Here is a 22,144-nt window from a genome sequence, read left to right on the forward strand (position 1 = left end):
ATCCTGGCCAACATGGTGAAACCCCATCTCTACCAGAAATACAAAAACTAGCTGCGCGTGGTGGCGCCCGCCTGTAGTCCCAGCTACTCGGGAGGCAAAGGCAGGAGAATCGCTTGAACCCGGGAGGCGGAGGTTGCAGTGAGCCGAGATCGTGCCACCGCACTCCAGCCTGGTGACAGAGCGAGACTCCATCTCAGAAAATAATAAAAAAAAATAATAAAAAGATCCTACCATTATGCCTTGCTTAATGCTTTTGATTTTCCAAGGCATTTTCACACCTGTGACCTTGGTAGTACATGGGCATCTTATTCTTGCTGGACTGGATGAAGTTCCATTCTCCTTCTTCAGTCTCTGATGGTAACTCATCTGTTCACATCCTTAGAGGACAGTTGGGGTGGGGAGGAACTAACACATTCTGCAGTCATACCAGTAGGAATGAAAAGGAGAGATGTAAGATACATTTCAAGAAATCATGTGCAGAATTTGGTATCTGACAGAATATGACGGGGAGGGAGGGGGAGTCCATAGCTCCAGGCAATGTGGCATCAAGATGCTAGGATCCCAGGCCAGTGCCTGAGAAACCTGACAGCATCACCCACAGAAAGAAATTAAGTGTGGAAAGACATGAAAGAAGAAAACTTCAGGAAACTAGATCTGTAGGACTCTAAGCAGGAAAGATATTGGGTCACAGACAATATGCCCTATAAATTACTAGAACGGTAGATGGTGTAAAGTTTAGCTACATTAGTAGTAAGAGTGTATTGTTTTGTTCATGTAGCTTTTTTTTTTTTTCTCTAAGCCAAGCACTGTGTTAACTGCTTTATACAACAACTCTGTTGGGGGGAGCGGGGGGTGGGGGTCAATGTTATTAACCCCAGATGAGGAAATACTTGAGAGAGGCTAAATAATATCCTTGATGTCATAGAAGTAGCAAGAGGCAGAAATGAAATTCCAGCTGGTGGTCTTATGTGAAACTAGATTGCACAGTAAGAATGTGTCACATTATAACTTCTCATTATTAGGCAAAACATGTGAGTAGGCAACCCTGCAAAACTAGCAAGTGGGTGACACTATAAAAAGCTAAACAGGATAAATTTTGGATTACCCACCTTCCTGATCTATCTTTAGTGAAATGTCAGTTCCACTCTGTAGTCAAGACTTATGATTAACAAAGTACTGAGCATAGGAAACATATTAATACATTGTTTAATGAAACAAAGTATTTTAGAGCATGCTGGCAAACTGCATTTAGTTTATAATCTTCCAGCCTTATTCTATATGCATGAGGGAATCATTAGTTCCAGTGTAGTCTTTCCTAGCAGCTTCTGTGTCTACGAACAGAGAGCTGAGAGTGGCCTGACATTCATTCCAACAATTAGGATTAGCTTAAAATGCTGGGACTTCACTGCATTGCTGCAGTAACTTTTGCAACTTTTCCCCACTGGAGGTCACTGTCACCTTGCAGTTGCAGAGAAGAACCTCAATTTGTGGTGGTAAAGAAAGTGGACATTTTCATCTATCTAGGCTGGCTGTAGTTGCTTAAAGAAATCAACCAACCAACCAAAGCAACAATCATTAAAACATACTTCAGATCATGTGGCAAAAAACTGTCCTTAGAAAATTCATCACTGATAGCGCTTGTTTTCAAATACTTAATGTTTCATCTTGACACTTTTTAATTTTTAGGTTACTATAACAGTAGATACATGTTATTATATATTTGTCCAAACCCACAGAATGTGCAGCAACAAGAGTGAACCCTAATGTGAACCATGGACTCTGAGTGATAATGATATGTTAATGTAAGTTTATCCATTGTAAAATATGTCCCACTGTATTGGGATTGTTAATAGTTGATAAATATTTTGAATTCAGTTAAAATTTCTACAAAGAGACCTAAGCACCTGTTTCATATGTTGGGCAAGCGAATGCATTCAAAGATCAGATGGTATATAGCTTCATAACTTTGAGCCAATTCCTGACCTCACTAAGCCTCAGTTTGCTCACCTACAAGGTAGAGATAAGAATTCTACCAACTTCGGCCAGGCACAGTGGCTCATACCTGGAATCCCAACACTTTGGGAGGCCAAGGCAGGCAGATCACTACTGGAGAGCCTGACCAGAACCAACACAGTGTCTTTTGTGCAGTGGTGGCTCAGTAATGATTTGCTGAGTAAATTAATACAGAATCTAGGCATAAATATTTAAAGGAAAGCTGAGACACTAAGGAATCTTGGGTGAGTCCATCTGACTTTTCCCGGACTTTCAGTTTCTCTTCAGAGAAGGGTTTGAATGAGCTGACCCCCGAAGTTCCTACGCATTAAGGTCCCTAATCTTTGAGTTACAACCTGTGGGTCAGAGCACAGCCTTCAGTGTCCCATTCACTATGGAAACGCCACGACAACCTGTGTGCATCTGAAACCCCAACTGGAGGCAGCCATGAGTCATGGCTTATGTTTATACTGGTATCCAATTGAGCACATAGCATACTATCACCCTCAATGGACTGGCAAATCAGATACTTTTCCCTATTAAAAATGGCAAATAAGGTTTTAAAAAATCATTACAATTAATACAAAATGCCGGGAGGCACTGTACAGGTTGTATCTCCATATTTAAGAAGGCCTAGGGCCTAAATATACTTAAGCACATAAGAGAAATGTACTGATAGCAGTACTAACATACTGCACTTTACATTTTACAAAGAACTTTCACACATGCATGGTACTTTATTTGGCCCTAAGAGCAACCCTGTGCAGTAGATGGGGCTGTAGAAACTGACCTGCATATACTGTTGTGTAAAGAACTTAAAGAACTCCACTGGGAGGGTAGAGCCAGGACTGGAAGCTGCATCTCCTGACCCCAGTGGTTCAGCTTGAACAGGATACTTAACTGTGAAGCACGAAGTTGGGAATAGCAGGACAATCCTTCATGGTGGCATAGAGTGCAAGCTAGGGGCCCACCATGGGGTTCAAAGCCCAGCTCTTTTGCATGTGGGTTTTGGGCAGGTCAGTGAGCCTTCCTGGGTCTCCACTGTAAAGTGGAGGAAATAGTACCTACCTCATGGCTGACAGTGAGACTTTAAAGGCATCAGAATAGGTGCACCTCTCCTTGTCCTCCACGCATGCTCTCCCCCACCTCTCCTCCAGCCAGTACTGTGGCAACCAGCTCCATAGAGGTGTAGTCTGAAAGTGCTTCACCTCAGGCCACTGCATTACGCCTTCTTCCCAGGGTTCTCTGGCATTGCTGCGGGACCTTCTTGGGAACTGGCATTTATGCATATGCAACTGAAAATGCCAGGGGGATAGTCACTCCACAAGACCCCCCGATGGTGGAGATGGCGCCTGGGGAATCAGTGCCAATTGCCTGCTTCAGTCCTATGGGCAGGTGGCTCTGAGGTCATCCTGTCTGAAGTAGCCAGTTTGGCAACTCAACCTTGTTGGGGCTTCTTTCCTTCCCTGTTTCATACTCCTCAAGCCCCCACACCTATTCCCTGGACTCAGTTCACAAAACAAGCCACCCTCATGCATGCTTGGGCTCTGCTTTCTGGTAGGAACTCAGGAATGACATCGTAGAGACATGGTGCTGGGCACATAAGAAATCCTACATAAACTTTACCTGTTCCTCATTTTCTATACTAAACACTGCCTACGATCAGTCTTCTCCGTGTCTGCTCTCTTGAAGGAAGTGGACTTTGTTGTTGTCACCATGTGGTGGGCAGAAAATGACAAATAAGTGAAAGGGCCAAATACCACAGGGCAAAGACCTGGAATAGCTTCCTGAGTCGGATGTCCAGAGACTGACTTTGGGCCACTTCATTGCGAGAGACTTTAGGTGGTTTTAGATCATACAGTAACAAACCATTTTTAAAACTTATGTGTGTGTTACTGTGCATTAGAAATCTATAAATAAAACATCAAAACCACGATTTCACTTTATTTTTGCTTTGGCTAAAAATGTTTTAAATGACTCAACATATGAAAAATATTAATAGGAATAAAGATAGCATGTAAATATAGCAAAACTCACGATAGTGGTGTGTGAAAAAAAGATCTGGGAAACTAATAGATAAATGTGCCTTTTATAATCATTATGTTTTAGGTAAGTGGATAGGATCGTAGTTTGGGCATCTATATTTAGGAATTTTGTTATCGAGTATGCTAACCATTCTCTTACTTAGGTACACAGACTTGATTTGCCACATTTGTATTTTTGACGACGTTGTTCTAACTTTCAGAGAGAGCAAATAAAGGTCTTTTTCTCATATTAAAACAACAGAAATGGCATAAAACTATCATAATTTTAATTACTCTAAGAAGCTGAAACAACATACACATAAGTTGACTCATCTGTGCATTTGGTCAAGGACACTCAGAATTTACATGGGCAGGTACCTATACACAGTACATTGGAAAACCTTTTTACTGCTCTCTGTCTTGAATGGAGATAGAGCACATTCATATCATAAATAGGATTCACTGATAACTCTACAAAAGACAGTTCTTAAAACTGCTGTGCTTGTAGATATTTCAAAGACAATAGTTTGCTCACATTTCTAAATATTCACTAGCAATAAGAAAAGCTATGAGGACATGTTGTACACTCTAATTTAAGAGAGATTTTCTTTATGGCTAAAAAGTTGCAAAAACATTCTGAAATATACATCCACAATACTCCTAATTAACTCACATAACTTGTTGGCCTTTTCACTGGGAAATGCTCTGAGAGCTACAATCTCATAGCTTGAGTGAGTAACACATTCTTTTCCACATGGAAGATGAAAGCCCTTAGTATTTCCCATAGGAGAAATGTAGTCCTCTTGGCATCTCCCACAGGAGATACGATAAACAGCGAAAAATGATTAACACTTGGGCAACAGTGACTGCCTAAAAACACAGACTTAACTATGATGTTAGGTCAGACCTAAAGAGAATTATAATGTTTTATGATTGCTTACTTAAAAAAAAAAACTCTTCCTTTCTTCCATCTCTTTCACTTTGTCCTCAACTAAGACAGATCAGATGATTGAAAAGCCATTCCAAGATTGGGCAATTCCTCTTCATATGAACTCGATGCTCCAGAAATATTTGCTGTGGAAAGGTCCCCGGGAAAGGCACAGGCCATGCGGAAAGGCCGACTCCTAGAGCTCTCCGACTTCTGAACACCAACAAGATGCCAAGTTGGTGGCTTCTTGTTGAATAAGAATAAATAAGGCATTTGACCCAGCCATCCCATTACTGGGTATATACCCAAAGGACTATAAATCATGCTGCTATAAAGACACATGCACACATATGTTTACTGTGGCACTATTCACAATAGCAAAGACTTGGAACCAACCCAAATGTCCAACAATGATAGACTAGATTAAGAAAATGTGGCACATATACACCATGGAATACTATGCAGCCATAAAAAATGATGAGTTCATGTCCTTTGTAGGGACATGGATGAAATTGGAAATCATCATTCTCAGTAAACTATCGCAAGGACAAAAAACCAAACACCGCATGTTCTCACTCATAGATGGGAATTGAACAATGAGATCACATGGACACAGGAAGGGGAACATCACACACTGGGGCCTGTTGTGGGGTGGGGGGAGGGGGAAGAGATAGCATTAGGAGATATACCTAATGCTAAATGACGAGTTAATGGGTGCAGCACACCAGCATGGCACATGTATACATATGTAACAAATCTGCACATTGTGCACATGTACCCTACAACTTAAAGTATAATAATAAAAATAAATAAATAAATAAGGCATTTATACACAGGTGTAGGGATAGATTGTCTAACTCCCCTAGAGAAATTTTTTTAACTGCATGCATTGTCAATGGGGCAATAGCACCCCAAAGGAATGAAAATTGGTTCTTCTGGGGGCATGTGAAGAAAATCTTACTCTTTTTATGTATAAAGCACAGAGACACAAACAATGCATCAACAGGTATGCAGTATACATGTGGTATTAAAATTTAATGGGAGGAGTCAACTAAGGGGAAAAAACCCTAAAAAGTCTAGGAGGGGGTGGATGATAATGAAAAAAAGGCTGAGAAACACCGCCATAAACCCACCTTCAGACATGAACAATGATTCAGACTGTTTTCCATAGTGCTTTCTAAACTGTTGTATATTGTTTCAAAAATAATTTATCATATGCTAATTGATAAGAGAGTTAAATATGTGCAAAGAGCTGTCTTCCCCAAAATGAATACCCTCTCTTGAAAAGTGCTAAAATTCTTAGAATAGGAATTATTTGTCTTCTTCCAGAATTCTGCTACGCTTCTGACTGAATTCCATTCCTGGAATAGCTATGGTGTTACATGAAATGCATTATCAGGCGACAGCTCAAAGGAGAAAGCAGAGAAGGCTATGCTCAGAAGGGCTGATCACTGCAGGTGCTGTGTTTGCGATCGATTTCTTAGTAAGAGTAGAAGCACTTTTGCTTATGTTTTATTTTCTTTTCATAAGTCATATAAGAAGTAGGAGAAGGAAGAGATACAGACATTATTTTTAGCTCTCACAAACAAAAACAGATCACTAACTTTAATATGCACAGGGAATCCCTGCCCGTGAGGTTCCCCAAAAGTTGGTGCAACTGTTTGAAAGGTTGAAATGTGCCACATGCCACTATTATTACCTCAACTGCCCCTAAGACCAGGGTCCTGGGTAAAGATTCAGCCAGGGCATGCATTCCATTGACTTTGGCAAGCGTCACTCCCAGGTTGGAAACATTCGAACAAAATGAATCTGTCTTAGATAAAGGTGATTTTACTACCTGCACGTCCTCAAGAGCAGGAGTCTGCCAGTGGCCTCCCCGGGTCATCACGAACCGGATCAAGCGCCAGAGAACGGAAGACGAGAGAAGGCACACGCTACCTACAACCCAGACGTCTTTTCTTCTGAGTGTGAAGTCCATTCTTTGGGAGCAGCTGTGGATGTCGCTTGGCTTATATGTTCCTTCCCTGCCCTGATCTAGCACCAGCACTTCTCAAGCAGTGTCACCCTTTGCTCTGCCCTGAGGAGTGGGTGTCACCGAATTACAGAGGGTTCTTGCAGAGTCCTGCACTGGACGTCTCCAGTTACGTGATCAGCAAATAATCTGCCTCTTTAAAAGGAAAAATACGATGGCCTTGTGTGACAGATCTGAAACAGGTGTAGGGGCATTGGGAGACTGCTGGCAATAATTTACGACGCTGTGAATGCGCATTTGTTCCCAGTTCAAGGACAATTAGCACCACTGTATCTGGCAACTGCTGGCTGCCGAGACTGGGCCACTGCCAGGGAGCTTTCTCCTGCCCTTACAGGGTGAGGAGCACAGGGATGGGGGTGGTGAAATGCAACTTGAAAAATCACAAAACCTCTGCCCTCAGCCTTGTTATTTTGAGATCTAAGTTATAGTCATTATGGATGGTGCTGATGGTACAATTTCACAGCAGATGGTCAGGAAATGCCACCTGGTGTTAAATCCACCAACTGCAATCAAAATAGGAAAATCCACACTTTACTCCAACCCACTCTGTCCCTCTGCACATCCTGTTAATAGATATTTTGCTTTGCTTGGTCTTGGGAGCATTTGTACCGGGCATTTAAACACTCCAGGGACAGTGGGGTCCCAAGTCTGCTGGGGCCATGCTTGTTTCTACCCCCACAGCTTTGGGATACCCCCTGGTTGGGATATGGAAGAACTTAAGCCAGGTTTTAAAAAGGAAGTATTCCCTATGAAGGAAGGCTTTTAAACACAAATCAACAAGGGTTAGGATAAATTCAGAAATGATTTACTTAGGGGTCTTCCAGGCGCGGATGTGGAACGGTGGGCTATGCTGACATATTTTTGTAGAGTGAGCATTCACAACCTGTGTCCTACTTTTGTACTTGGGACCATGCCTTTTGGATGGAGGATGAGTAACTAGGGGTGAACAGGCAGGTGGGGAAAACCAAGGGAGGAGGAGGTGAGCACAGACGACCCCATCCCTCAGGAGCAGGGATGGGGGTGGTACACGGAGGAAAGCAGTGAGAAGCACTCAGGGCCGAATGGTTGGCTGAGAATATCACCAGGCACATTTGTGTTTCATTAAGCAAAGGGGTGTGGGGGTGTATATGAGACAGAGATCCTACTGATCAAGTAAATCTGAGGGAAATACAACACGAGGGCTATTTACTATATAGATAACAGAGAACTGACAAAAGAAAAAAAACCCAGATTCAACTGTACAAAAATAATACTAATTGTAGTTATGAAACCTGTTCATCATTTATAACTTAATGGTATGGACACAGTAGCTATCAAGCTCATCACTCATATGAGTCAGACCAATTTGGTTTTGTAAATTTTACTTGATTTCAACACCACACCGTGTACGTATGTTTAGATCTAGTTTATTATGGCATATGGTTATCTGCTGAAAACTTTTAAAATTTTACACAGTAGGTAGAATTTAGGTGATTTTGAACAGCCTTTGGAACATAATAGAATAAGAAAAGTCACTAGAAAACAGAATAAAAAGGAAAGTAGGAAAAATAGGCCACACACAGCAGCTCATGCCTATAATTCCAGCACTCCGGGAGGCCAAGATGGGAGGATCACTTCAGCACAGGAGTTCAAGACCAGTCTGAGCAACACGGGGAGACCCCTGTCTCTACAAAAAAATACAGAAAGTAGCCATGGGCGGTGGTGCGTGCCTAGTCCCAGCTACTTGGGAGGCTGAGGCAGGAGAATCGCTTGAGCCAGGGAGGTCAAAGCTGCAGTGAGCTGAGATCACACCACTGCACTCCAGCCTGGGCGACAGAGTGAGAACCTGTCTCAAAAAAAAAAAAAAAAAGAAACAAACAAACAAGAAAAATTAAAAGAACAAGGCCAGGCGCGGTGGCTCACGCCTGTAATCTCAGCACTTTGGGAGGCCGAGGCGGGTGGATCATGAGGTCAGGAGTTCGAGACCAGCCTGACCAATGTGGTGAAACCCCGTCTCTACTAAAAATACAAAAAAAAAAAAAAAAAATGAGTCAGGCGTGGTTGCGTGCGCTTGTAATCCCGGCTACTCAGGAGGCTAAGGCAGGAGAATTGCTTCAACCTGGGAGACGGAGGTTGCAGTGAGCTGAGATCGCACCACTGCACTCCAGCCTGGGTGATAGAGCAAGACTCCGTCTCAAAAAAAAAAGAAAAAAAGAAAGAAAGAAAAATTAAAAGAACAAGAACTACTCAAGTAGAAGGAAGAAAAGAAGGCTATGAAGTGTTTCATAAACTCAGTAAAACATAGAGGAGAGAAGGAAGATGGCTAAAAATAAATTCAGTAGAAGAAAAATAAAAGAAATAGAAAAATCTGATTAACAGCAGGAAAACAAAAAGAATCTGAGTTTTACCAAGCTATTTTAACAAATATAAGTTGTTAAATCTATATAAAATTCTTCCCCTATTGGGACTGGAGAGTAGTTCCAGACTCTAAAGAAACTGCACTGCAAGCTTCCAGAACAAAGCTTTCATGTCACCAGAGTCTGAAATTCAGAGTACATTCTTTCCAGTGCACCACAAGGGATGTTTCTACTATGATTAGCCGTGCTAATCCCCTCAAAGAGAGAAGGGATGAGAGAGAAAGTGGAATAGGTGGAGAAAATCGACAAGCATGTTTTTATAGTCCCTGGAGAGAAAAGCGTGGCATTTTAAAGATTTACTGCTGCCCCAGCAGAAGATGAAGACGTGTTAATCTAGCTCTGTCTACATACCTGAAGACATCTGAGCTGCTGGAATGTCCTTCTCCACCCACCCACTGCCAAGCCTGCTGGCTGCCCTGGCACCCACCAACTGGGCAGGGAGGGGCTCCAGGCCACAGAAAGGAGAACTCTGTGCCTCCGACACGTGCACCTATCCATTCTCCACGTGGACGGAGAGAGACAGGGAAATTTATTGCAGACATCTCTAGGCCCTTCTCCATTTACAAGTAAGAAATTGAATGGGACACATGGAGCTCCTAGTGATTCCTTCCCACCTTCCACAGGGTGTCAACTGCAGGACCAAAGCCAGGAGGCCCAAGTTACAGAAGGGATATGAGACTTACTACAAAGGACATTCTCTGATGGTTTCTAGGGGTTAAATAACAGTCTCAATTTTTTCCTCAAAAACACCCTAAAAATATTTAACTTCCAAATCATCAACTTCTGGATGTAGTTGGCTATCACAAAAGTAATATCCCTACATATATTTATGTTCCAACTTAGCACTATCGCACTCCTTTTTTTTATCTTCAGAAACAGGGTCTTACTCTGTTGCCCACGCTGGAGTGCAGTGGTGTGATCATAGCTCACTGCATCCTTGAACTCCCGGGCTCAAGCAATCCTCCTGCCTCAGCCTCCCAAGTAGCTGGGACTACAGATGTGTGCCACCATGCTCGGCTATTTTGTTTGTATTTTTTTATTTTTGTAGAAATAGACATCTCACCATGTCACCTGGGCTGGTCTCAAACTCCTGGCCTCCAGTGATTCTCCTGCCCCAGCCTCCCAAAATGCTGGGATTACAGGTATGAGCCATGTGTCCGGCTTATCTCACTCTTCAGAGTGTTGCTCATTTATAAAAATTGTATCATAGAATTTGGAGAAAAACAGTACTTGAAAGATAATGAAATTCATATAAACTATTACGGTTAGTTGATGATTTCAAAGTTATCCAAGAAGAATATTTTGTCTTCTCTGTCCTACCGAAATTAATAAACAGAAAAAATTATCCTGTTTGTACCACTAAAAACCCTAATGAGAAAGTCATGTCTCACTTAATTTTGCCCATAGATATTTCTCCTTGGTCTATATTGAACTCATGGGGAAAGCAGAGGTCTCAAAAAAATCTGTTTCAATCTGACTCATTTATTCTCTCCAGCACATTTTGTCATTTCTTATTCACTTACAATAAAAAGCCTCCTAGACCTTTTATATACAATATCTCTATTTCATTGTCAGAAATGCCCTTCCTACCCGAATAGTGTTTTTTAGAACAGTAGCTGGGCAAAGAAGGATGTTTTCCAAACCTGCCTGATAAGAATCACTTGCTCTGATTATAAAAAATAATGGTTCCCAGCCCTCAACCAGAATTCACTTAAATAGATCTGTGCGTTCCAAAAACACTTTTGGTGCCTATTTGTTCCCGTTACTGGGAAAGCAACTGAGAAAACACAAACAAATAACACGAGGTTTCCCAACCTTAAGGAGCCTCGTCTAGAGAAAAGTGATCAACGTGTTCAAAACCACCCCATGTGCTGGAATGAAGGCACGGGCAAAATGCTTGATGCTCCCACCGGGCAAGGAGCCAACGGATGATGGGCAGGAACTGACTGGGCCAAGGCAAGGGAGATAACTGCTGCTGCTGCTAACACATATTAAATGCTGACTCTAGTGACAGATACTAGGCGGAGTGCTTTACAGACGTGATCACACTTAATTTTCACAATTGCTATTATCTCACTAATTCAGATGTGGCAAGCCCTTGGTTAAATTAATATTTTTTCCCAAGAACGAGCAGCTGGAATGCGGCTCAGAACTCTCGTTCTGCACAGAGGAGGATACAAGCCCCACCGTCGTGCGATCAGCAAGTCTTTCTTGTCCCTTCTCTGGACTTCACTATCAACAGCTCTGCTGTCTACCGCGTGAGGAACTCAAGATCTGAAGGAAAGGAGAAGCTTCTTTCTGCAGAACAGTGTGCCTCTCAGAGCCCTTTTCTGAATTTCAAGCCCAAATCCATCATGTTAAAGGATTCTTCTTCATTTCTGCAAGCTGGCTGTATAACTCCTAAGCCACTAACTATAAAGTGAAGTCGACTGCTGGCAGAAATGCAGTTTCAAAGGCCTCCTAATTATTTACCAAACACAATTGTATAGTCGACACACACAATTCTCACTGAAGCAAAATGGAATGGTGCCTATTCATAAACTTTCCTTAATTGTACTCACAAGCGGCTCCATGACATTAGAAAAGATAAGATAGAATGAATACTTCTTAGGAGACTAAATTAGAACATGATTACCTCATTATGTCCAGATCTTGAATCCTGGTCCCCAGAATTTTCTTCCAGAAAACACTTCACTTTCTCCACCTCTTCCCTGCACTGAAAAAAGGCCATTTTCTCCAGCTGGTTGCTGTTATAACACGTGTTGAATTCTTCCAGCCTCTTCACTTTTAACATCTTAGTAGTGAGTCCGATTAAGCTACTTTCTGGAATGTGGTTTTCGTCTCCCTGTGTCTCCGATTTATAAGTCAGGACACAATTATGACTCTTCAGTGCTTCTTTCTCTTGACTGCAAAGAAAGGAAACACAGAAAGTTCTCATCACGTATTCATGCATTTGACTTCTTGAGAAAATGACCAGTGAGAATTTGGAAGTCCCTTCTGTTTAAACTGGAGAGAGGATCCAAAATCAGGAAAAGAAATACTAACATTCATATTGAGTTTCCAACACTGGAACTTTAAAAGGAAAAAAATTTTTTTCACTTTAAAACTACAAAAGCAAACAGTAAGAAGCAACGTCAAGATTCACTGGTGATGAAATGTGCTCCTCATTGCACAGAACAAGCTGTAGATCAAGTGGCCGGCTTGGATGTCAATTATAAAGTATCTTTGGGTTTCATTGGAACCGCAGGTTTTGCAGCCCCGTGGGAAGGGCTTATCACAGAAGGGGTCTCTCTGCTTCCCCTGGCCTCCCTCTCCAGAGGGATCGCTCCCGAATGAGTCCTTTTCCAGAACTCTTCTCTACCTATGCCTTAAAATGTGTGGTGTTTATTTGTGAAAAGAAATTTATTTCCTTACAGTCTTCTCACGTGGACAGCACTCCCAGATACCTTTCCTTGCATCTGCATTAACAGCTATGTACTGAGAAGTTCAGAGTCTTTTCACTCTCCTTAAAATACTTTCCTCGCAAATGAAGTAATGCAGCATACACAATTCGCTTTGATGCTAGAGACATATACGCATGTCTATATGTACACATCACTTGATTGCATAGAGAGGCAGGGAGAGGGAGAGACATTTGAATTTGTGCTAGTTCCGCATGGCTGACAACTGAGGCCCCCTGGTGGAGATTTTCTGAAAAGCGCCTCTTCGAGCCTTTTCTCAGCTTAAAAACCGTATTGTGATTCTCATCAGAAAACTTAATATTTTGTTTTGTCAGTTCCTATAGTAAAATGATACTCTTGAGTTCCAAAGTGTTTAAAATTCACTGCTCTAACAAATTATACTTATCCACATAAAGAGCTTACATTCAAACAAATAAAAATGCAAATATTAATACTATCAACCAGAGCTCTACAGATATATTACAGATCATTCTTAGCAATCTTTCAAATTGCCCTGAAAAAATTATTAAAATAAGGAAACAAATGCATGGCTATTTCTAAGGCAAACTACAACTAAAATACTATGGTTAATTGCAGATGAAACTCAAGCTGGATCAGGAAGCCGCGCAAAATTAATGTATTAAAACAAAAGCTTAGGATTAAGATACAATAATTTTGCAAACAAATATTAAACATTAAGCTCTACCTGAAGTTTGGTACAATTTGTTATTGAAGGTAACTTAGAAAAAAGGGAAGGAGATTTGAGAGATTATAACAATAAACAAAGGTAATTACCATTGATAGGATCACATCGAAGAGCTCGAGCCACTCCAAGTGTAAAGCATACATTCCAGAAGATAAAGAGAAATTTTGCAGAATTCAAACTGACTATGAAAGTCTCTGGTAAAAGTTTTGACTCTCAGTCGTATAAATCTTCTGAAAAGACAAGTGTCCACTACGAGAGGAAGTATCTTCTCTCTCAAATGCCACTTTGAGCCCCTGTTTAAATTAATATGGCTCTTGATCTCATGTTGCTCAGCTGTTGCCTTCTTAGTCAGATGGGGAAGAATATTAATTTCAGACACCAGGCTTTTCAAGGCCAATGGCTCCATTTCAGAGGTCAGGTAAGGAGAGGATGAACCGGGAACACTGGATGAAATATTACCTTCACCTTTCCCTCGTATCATTGTGTCAATACTCTCGGATTTACAAAGCTAGATTTGTCCTCGGCAATCATCTGCCTGGACCTTCTGCCCCTTTCAGACTCAGGATTATTTAAGTGCTCATTAAATTTCCCCCAGTAGGGAAAATGCCAGGTGTGGCAACCCCACAGCCACCTCTGTTTGCCCATCTTACGCTTTGAGCATATCCAACTGCAATATAGAAGATCTTCTGAAAGCAGTTAGCAAGTTTGTTTTATTTTTCTCAGTTCTTAAAGATGTTTGCAAAGTCTCCAACCATTTCTAGCTCTAGGGAAAGGTCAAAGGCACAGGCATCCAGGAAACAGGAATAAATTTTTCATAAATTCTCCTTAAGCAACACTAGGACTTCATCCGTAGTTTTTTGCACAGACCAAGAAAGGGGAATTTCAACCCACCTGCCCGACTCTCACAGTAGTGCATCCCTAGATTCACTGAAGTGGCATAAAACTTTGATTGCCCAGAGGCTGGACTTTGCAGTCTTGACAACCCTGCAATTTTTCAGGGCCTGGCCAACTGTCACCTCTTATTTGGAGCCTGTGTTAGCCCCTCTATGCCCCATTATAACACCAGCCTCTGCTGCTCTTCTGCTTCTTTTAAAAAAAAACCTTATTTTTAATTCAGATCGATGCATTCCATGTGAAATAAAAATACATATTTTTCCATTTTATGTAGTATTAATGAATTACAGCAAAATCTTTTTTAAAACACAAAACGCTTGTTATTTTTCAGATTGGAGAGCTTTGTTCTTCAGCAAAAGTAATGAAGTGGAACTATAAATTTGTGAGAGATAAATTATCTGACGAAAGTATTATACAAAGACTAATCTGGTTTGAGGTTACCAATTTTGTTAGTATAATTAAATTGCGTAGAAGTACTGATAAGGCAACAAATGCCCTGCCAGAGGCAAAATGTGTGTGGGCTGCTGCTGATCCAACCACATCCTCCACCCAGCCCACCACCATGCAAAAGCAGACTTTCTATCTCCTTGGCTCCAGCAAACCAACCACAGGCTTGAGTGAGCCAGAGGCCAGGAGAATCTGCTCCTTAGCTTATTTTTCTGTAATAAACTTTTCCTTTTAGAGTAGTTTTACATCTACAGAAAAGGTGCAAAGGTAGTTCAGAGTTCCCCTTGCCCTGCACCCCGAATCCTCTGTTTTTAACATCTTACGTTGGTATGGTATACTTGTCACAATTAATGAACCATGGTGAACGTTATTATTAACTAAACTCAATACTTTATTGTTGCTGGGTTTTTTTCCCCCAAATGCCCCTTTTCTGTTCCAGAATCCCATACAGGATTCCACAGTACATTTAGAATCAGTAGGATTTATGATAGATTGGGTATGGGGTATGAAAGAAAGATGGTAGACACCTTTGCAAATTTTCTTCTGAGCACTTGAAAGACAGAGTGAACATTAACTGAGATGGAGACGGCTGTGGGAAGGGCAACTCTGGAGGGAAAGGTCAGGCATGAAGTCTTTGGCAAGTCTATTAAACGTTCAAGTTGAATAGGCTGTGGAGATAGAAACTGGAGTTCCGGGGAGGGGTGTAGGCTGGAGATAAGAATTTGGAAGGCATCCACATATAGATATTTCCATGCACAATATACATTCAATACATATTTGATTAATGACTAGACAGAATGATCTTTAATTGTGTCTACTTGCCCTAAAAAGCAAGTCAATTAAAATAATCCATGCTAAAAGTGACTGGTTGTCTGGTTCTGCTGCATCACACTGTTCCCAGCTTCCGATGGCATACACGACAAGCACACTGCTGGCACAACCCTTGACCACAAAAAAACAGGTTATACATGCATACTCATTCTGGTCTATCAGCCTAGCCTCAGGACCCTAAGTCCATACCCATAAAATGTTCTGCACGCTTAAAGATGCTCTTATACCTGGAAAAATTCATTAGTGAGGAATATGAGCAGGCCCAGGAACACTTTTCCAGTATTTCTACATTTTGGAGTTATACTTCTTTAAAAAATACCAACATCAGGAAAACAGCACCCTACAGAGCCATGGAAAAGAATCCCTTGATTTTTTTCAAGGGACATTTCCATTAGCTGAGTAAGAGACTGTGCTGTCAAAGGAGCCACATGAAGAAACATCGTCGACAGCTCTTGTCTACGGGTTGGCATTGAAACCCGGCTGGATTACACTAAGAGTTTTTGTTTCTACACAGCATTCTGAATGTTTCCAGAACAAGACCTCTTTAATGTTTACACACAAAAGCGGAGCAACAGTACAAATACCCAAACGCAAATAAAAAGCTACTGCATCCCTGTTATCCACATTACAATAGAACTTCCTTACTTTCAAAAATCACCACTGAATACAACCCATAAAAACAAAGATTGATAAATTGCACTTCTTCAAAATTCAAAACGTTTGCCTTTGAAAAAACACTATTAGGAAAATGAAAAGACACTATTATGAAAATGAAAAGACCAGCTACAGATGTATAGAAAATACTGTGAAGTCACATATTTGACAAAGGACTGCATCCAGCATATACAACTTAATAATAGTATGACAAAACATTCCAGTTTTTTAAATGGACAAAAGATTAAAACAGACCTCACCAAAGAAGATATAAAAATGGTTAATAAGCACATGAAAAAAATGCTCAAAATCAGTCATCAGGGAGATGCAAATTAAAACCACAAGGAAACATCATTTCACACCCACTAGGAGAGCTGTAATAATAACGAAAAAAAATAAAAGATAGGTTGGGTGTGGTGGCTCACACCTGTAATCCTAGCACTTTGGGAGGCCAAGACAGGAGGATCACTTGAGTCCAGGAGTTTGAGACCAGCCTGGGCAACATAGCAAGACCCCATCTCTACCAAAAAAAAAAAAAGACAGAGAAAAGCAAGTGTTGACAAGGATGTGGAAAAACTGGAACCCTCACCAAATATGTTGATGGGAATATAAAATGATACAGGTGTTTTATAAAAGAGGTTGGCAATTTCTTAAAAAGTTATTTCCCATATGACCTAGAAATTCTTCTCGTAGGTATCTACCCAAGAGAAATGAAAACATATGAACACAGACACCATGGCACATGAATGTTCACAGCAGCATTATTCACAATAGCCAAAAACTGAAAACAACCAAAATGTCCATCGGATGATTTGGGGCTGGGAAAAGATAATGTGGCATACACATACAAATGGAACACTACGTAATTAAAAGGAATGAAATACTTGTATCTACTACAATATGGATGAGCGAAAACACTGTGCTAATTGAAAAAAAAAGCCAGAAACATAGAGCACAGATTGTATGATTCCATTTGTATAAAATGCCCAGAAAAGACAAATCTATAGACGTAGAAAGCAGACTGGTGGTTGCCTGGGGCTGGGTGCAGGAATGGGGGTTAATTGTAAACAGAATCTTACCAGATGATGTGTGGTAGTGATGACTGTACAACTCATTCAGTTTCTTAAAACAATGCAGAATTGTGCACTTCAGATGGGTGAATTTTATAATATGTAAATTATACTTCAATAGAGTCATTAAGAAAAAAGAAAACCCAATAATATGATTAACAAAAAGTAGCTTGTTAAAAGGAGAGGAAAAAACTGAACACTCTGTGGCCATCTGTCCCCAATGACCAAGGCTGGGATCCAGGGAAACATAAATTATATTCCACACTTGCCAGGTCACCTAGGGCCAAAGAAAAGGAATGGTGAGCAGGAGACAGTTAAGAGTCTCACACTTTTCTTCTCCTGGCATGAATATCATGCAATATAAGATTTTGTAATTAATAGAAAAATTAATAGTAATTTTAAAAGTAATTTCTATCTTTTATTTTCTGCTTGGAGATAGGATACTTTGAGCAAGAAAGATAATGATGTTATAGAATATCCAGATTTCTTTACAGGAAATTTTGATATTAGACCATTAAAACTTCTAAGTGACAGCAATTAGCTAAGTATTACGAAATACAAAAATGAAAATAAAACAGGTTTTAAAAATTAGATAAAAATATGGATTGGATCATTTAAAAATTAATATTTTTCAGAAATATTACATAATGTTTCAGTTTATTACCTCTACAGTGGCTACACAAATTGTTCCTTTAATTATATCCCTTAAACTTTCTAAGGGATATTTGCAAGCACAGTACAATGAATACCTATACATCCTTCACCCATATTCACCAAATGTTAGCATTTTCCATGTCTGCCCTCTCTCTCTCTTTTGCGAGTAAGATGCATATCTCATGAAACTTTACCCCTATATGAATTGGTATATGTTTCTTGAGAAAAAAGACACTTTCTCACATAACAGAATCTACTCAAAAATTACATAGCACATTTAATCACCATGTCTTCTTAGTCTCCTTTTATCTATTTAGGAAATGGTCATTCCGTTTATTTTATTTTATTTTACTTTTTGAGACAAGGTCTCACTCTGTTGCTTGTGCTGGAGTGCAGTGGCGTGAACACAGCTCACTGCAGCCTTGACCTTGGCTCAAGCGATCCTCCTGCCTCAGCCCTCCAAGTAGCTGGGACTATTGGCAGGCACCACCACACCAGGCTAAGTTTTGTATTTTTTGTGGAGATGAGGCTTCCTAGTCGCTCTCTCTTTTTTGTAATCCTTCATGACATTGATATTTTTGAAGTCTTTGGACAAATTGTTTCATAAAATGTCTCTCAATTCTAATTTCCTGATTGTGTCTTCATGCTTGGAACCAGGTTATACCCGAGCATGAAAACTACAGAAGTGACACTGTATCTTTTTCAGAACATCACAAAAGGTGGCACATGATGTTGGTTCGTGCCATTATTCGTGATATTAAATTTGGTGATCTGATTAAGGTTGTGTCCACCAGACTTCTCAAATGTAAAACTAACCCTTTTATTTTTGTGATTGATAAATAACTTGTGGGAATTTATAGGTATCATGTTCCCCAACAATGCATCACCCAACGTTTCTCAGTATCTATTCTTGAGAATCAATGATTACCACAGAGACTGTGAAATGATTTTCTAATTCTGCCATTTCTTCTATACTTATTAATTGGTATTCTTTTATAAAGAAGAGCTTTCCATCCCCATCCTGAACCTCACTCTCTTTAGCATCAGGATGAGCTCATGGCCTTTTAAAAATGGACATACACTCCCTACATTCTTTATTTTGAAGCTCAAATTGTCCCATATTGGCCAATGGAAGTGCCTTCGAGCTGGCTCCTATGTACTTTTGATATGTCATTATTATTTTTTGAGTACTTCCTTACTTTCAGTACTGTTTTCACCCTGTTTCTGAATTCTGCCATTTCTTCAAGGAGCCCTCCTTCCTCTTAGGCAGAATGGTATTTAGAAATCAAGCCCTGGGCACCAGGCGTGTTTTTTGCTACGGGGGTGTCACTGTAGACACTTCAGAGGACAGAGAGAGGAAATATAATTCTTTCTAAAAAATCATGAGTTCACACTCATACTGATATATTTCTATTTCCAAACCAACACCATAGGATTCTTTCCACCCTTTCCCTATACCACACATGTAACCCCCTCCCACTGATACTTTAAGCCTAAAAATTTTAAACATGAGAAAACACAAAATAAAATGCTTGCTACAAGGTAAAATTCATACTACTGTTGTGACTATCCATTCTAAACAACTGAGGAAAGTCTAAGGATATTCATTTCCAATATTTAAAAATCCCATGCTACAGCATGAATAATCATTTTCTACTTTTAGGAACTGGAGGAACAATGTTTATATTTATGTTCTCGGGAATGCTCTCCTACCTTCTAAATTGGAAGTAGATTTCAGAGCTAGAATAAGCTTATGATAGTAACAAGGCATGAAATTACAGAAGTGCAAAGTCCAAGTCATGCTCTTCTGACCAAATGTTGGCCTCCTTGTCCCAAGAGGGTAAGGTTGAGAGGAGAAATTTTCCACATGGAAAAACACTGCCATAGGGCGTGCATTAATGGCTGATGGGCAGTTTGGTGAACTCTCAGAGGTGTGCTTTTTTTTTTTTTTTAATTAAAGATAAAAGTTGTATTTTTAGGTAGAAAATAAGTTGAGCTATTATGTAATGACTCATAATAGGTTGCTAGCTTTTATTCTATATGTCCAAAAGTATTGAAGAATCTGGGGTACAAAAGGACCATGGCAGCTCGTAAAATGGTAAAAAGCATTATAAGCACCAGTTCGTGTATGGAAAACATCTTCAGTGTGAATGAAGCCTGGGAGGCAGAGGGCAGATAGGCAGCCTTGTATACTTCTGGTTAAAATGCATATTGCTCTGATTTTTATGGAAGGCAACTTGGTCATGCCCTTTGACCCTGCAATCACATTTCTAAGAAGTTTACCTCAAAGAAACAGAGTTGTACACAAAATATTATCTCTGAAGATATCATCATAACATTATTTGTTATATATAAAACACTGAAATAGAACCTAGGTACAAGAGTTATAGATAGGATACTTCCATAAAAAAACAAAAACAAAAACTAGGGTTATTGGTCATGTGTCAATTTCATAGTTAGGGAAAAAGGGACAGATCCGGGCACAGTAGATGCAATAGGATCCGAATTTTAACTAAAGAAAGATGCACTGTCAATACATAGCAGATGAATGATAATACAGAGATCCATAGCTAAATAGATAAGATTGCTATACCAAATATGGTTTGTGCTTTCCTGGAGTTATCCATTTTTCTAAAATAAACATATATTTCCTTCTTAATGTAAAAAAGTTGCCAAAATAAATTTCCCATCCTAGTGGGAAAGTCATGGGCATTGGAGACACATAGCCTAGGCTTGAGTTCAAGCTCTACTAGCTGTGTTGACTCAAGAGCTGCTCAGTCTTCCCGAACCTCAGTGTTTCCTATTTGTTAAGTGAGGATAACAACATTTACCTTATGGGGTTGTTGAGGGGTAAACAATGAGATAAAAATGGTTGATGCATTAGAGAAACTTAATAAATAATAGCCTTTATGGTTATCATTGGTAATATTATTGTTATTCATGTTATCAGATCTCCTAAGAAATAAAAGATTATTTGGCTGAAAAATTTAGAGCCAAGATTCTAAAGATGAAAAATATTCTGGAGTAGCTCAGTTTTCTTAATCAACAGTGTAACATCACTTACTGTTATTGTATACCAGGTCCTTAACAACTACGAAATGAAGTCACAGTAATTTATAATATTTTTCTTTTATCAGGACATATATATTACATATGTATATATGAAATACATATTTTTGATAATATAAATAAGAAAAATGTTATATAAGTATACATGACATATATGTAAGATATATAACAATAAAAGATATATGTATCTTTTATTGAAAGATATACATATGGAAAGTATATAAAACCATACACTATTTAATAAATAATTATAAAAGCAATACTCATAAAGCCACCACCAGGTCAAGAATCCCCAAATTCAAAAATCCCATCCTTTTGTCCTTCCCAAGCTAACCACTAACCTAAATCTTTTCAATAATTTCCTTGATTTTCCTTGCAATTTTACCATTTACATGTGCACTCTAAATATGTAGCTTCGTTTTGGTAGTTTTAGTTTGTTTGAATGTATTCATACTGTTTGTATTATTTTCTTAGTTTTTTTTCCAGTTAAAACTGTCTATAACCCATCATATTGTTGTATATAGTGTGTATAGATGTCTCGGTTAGTTTTCATTATTATATAATATTTTGTTGTATGAATATTACAAAATGTATGTGTTTATTCACTGATGGACATTTGGCTGTTTTCCATTTAGGGCTGCTATGAACACCAATGTGCACACATGAAGTACACACACTTAAATGTATATACCAGTTTACACTCCCACCAGCACTATAAGAATTCTCCTGTTGCTCTATAGCTTTAAAAACACTGAGGTTTTTGCTAATCTATTGGGTGTGCAATAGCATACCATTTATAAACTCAAATTGCATTTCTCTGATTACTAAAGAGTTGAAGGGTTTCTTTTTTGTTGTTATTTTTAGAGGCAGGTCTTACTCTGTCACCCAGGCTGGAGTGCTGTGGCACAATTATAGCTCACTGTGGCCTTGAATTCCTGGCCTCAAGTGATCCTCTCGAGTAGTGAGGACCACTAGTGCACAACACCACGCCAAGCTAATTGTTTAAA

General features: G+C 39.7%; 1 protein-coding gene across 2 annotated transcripts in view; it reads right to left on the reverse strand.

Moving 5' to 3' along the window:
* MYLK4 (myosin light chain kinase family member 4) overlaps positions 1-22,144 on the reverse strand; it is a 102,172-nt gene that overhangs the window by 76,314 nt on the left and 3,714 nt on the right. For both annotated transcript variants that reach the window (XM_055390907.2, XM_055390906.1), the window contains exon 2: positions 12,008-12,278. In XM_055390907.2, coding sequence (XP_055246882.1) covers positions 12,008-12,278 — 271 coding nt within the window. The remainder of the gene's footprint in view (positions 1-12,007; positions 12,279-22,144) is intronic.

Source organism: Gorilla gorilla, chromosome 5, assembly GCF_029281585.2.
Source record: "Gorilla gorilla gorilla isolate KB3781 chromosome 5, NHGRI_mGorGor1-v2.1_pri, whole genome shotgun sequence".
In the NCBI taxonomy this organism is placed as follows: domain Eukaryota; kingdom Metazoa; phylum Chordata; class Mammalia; order Primates; family Hominidae; genus Gorilla; species Gorilla gorilla.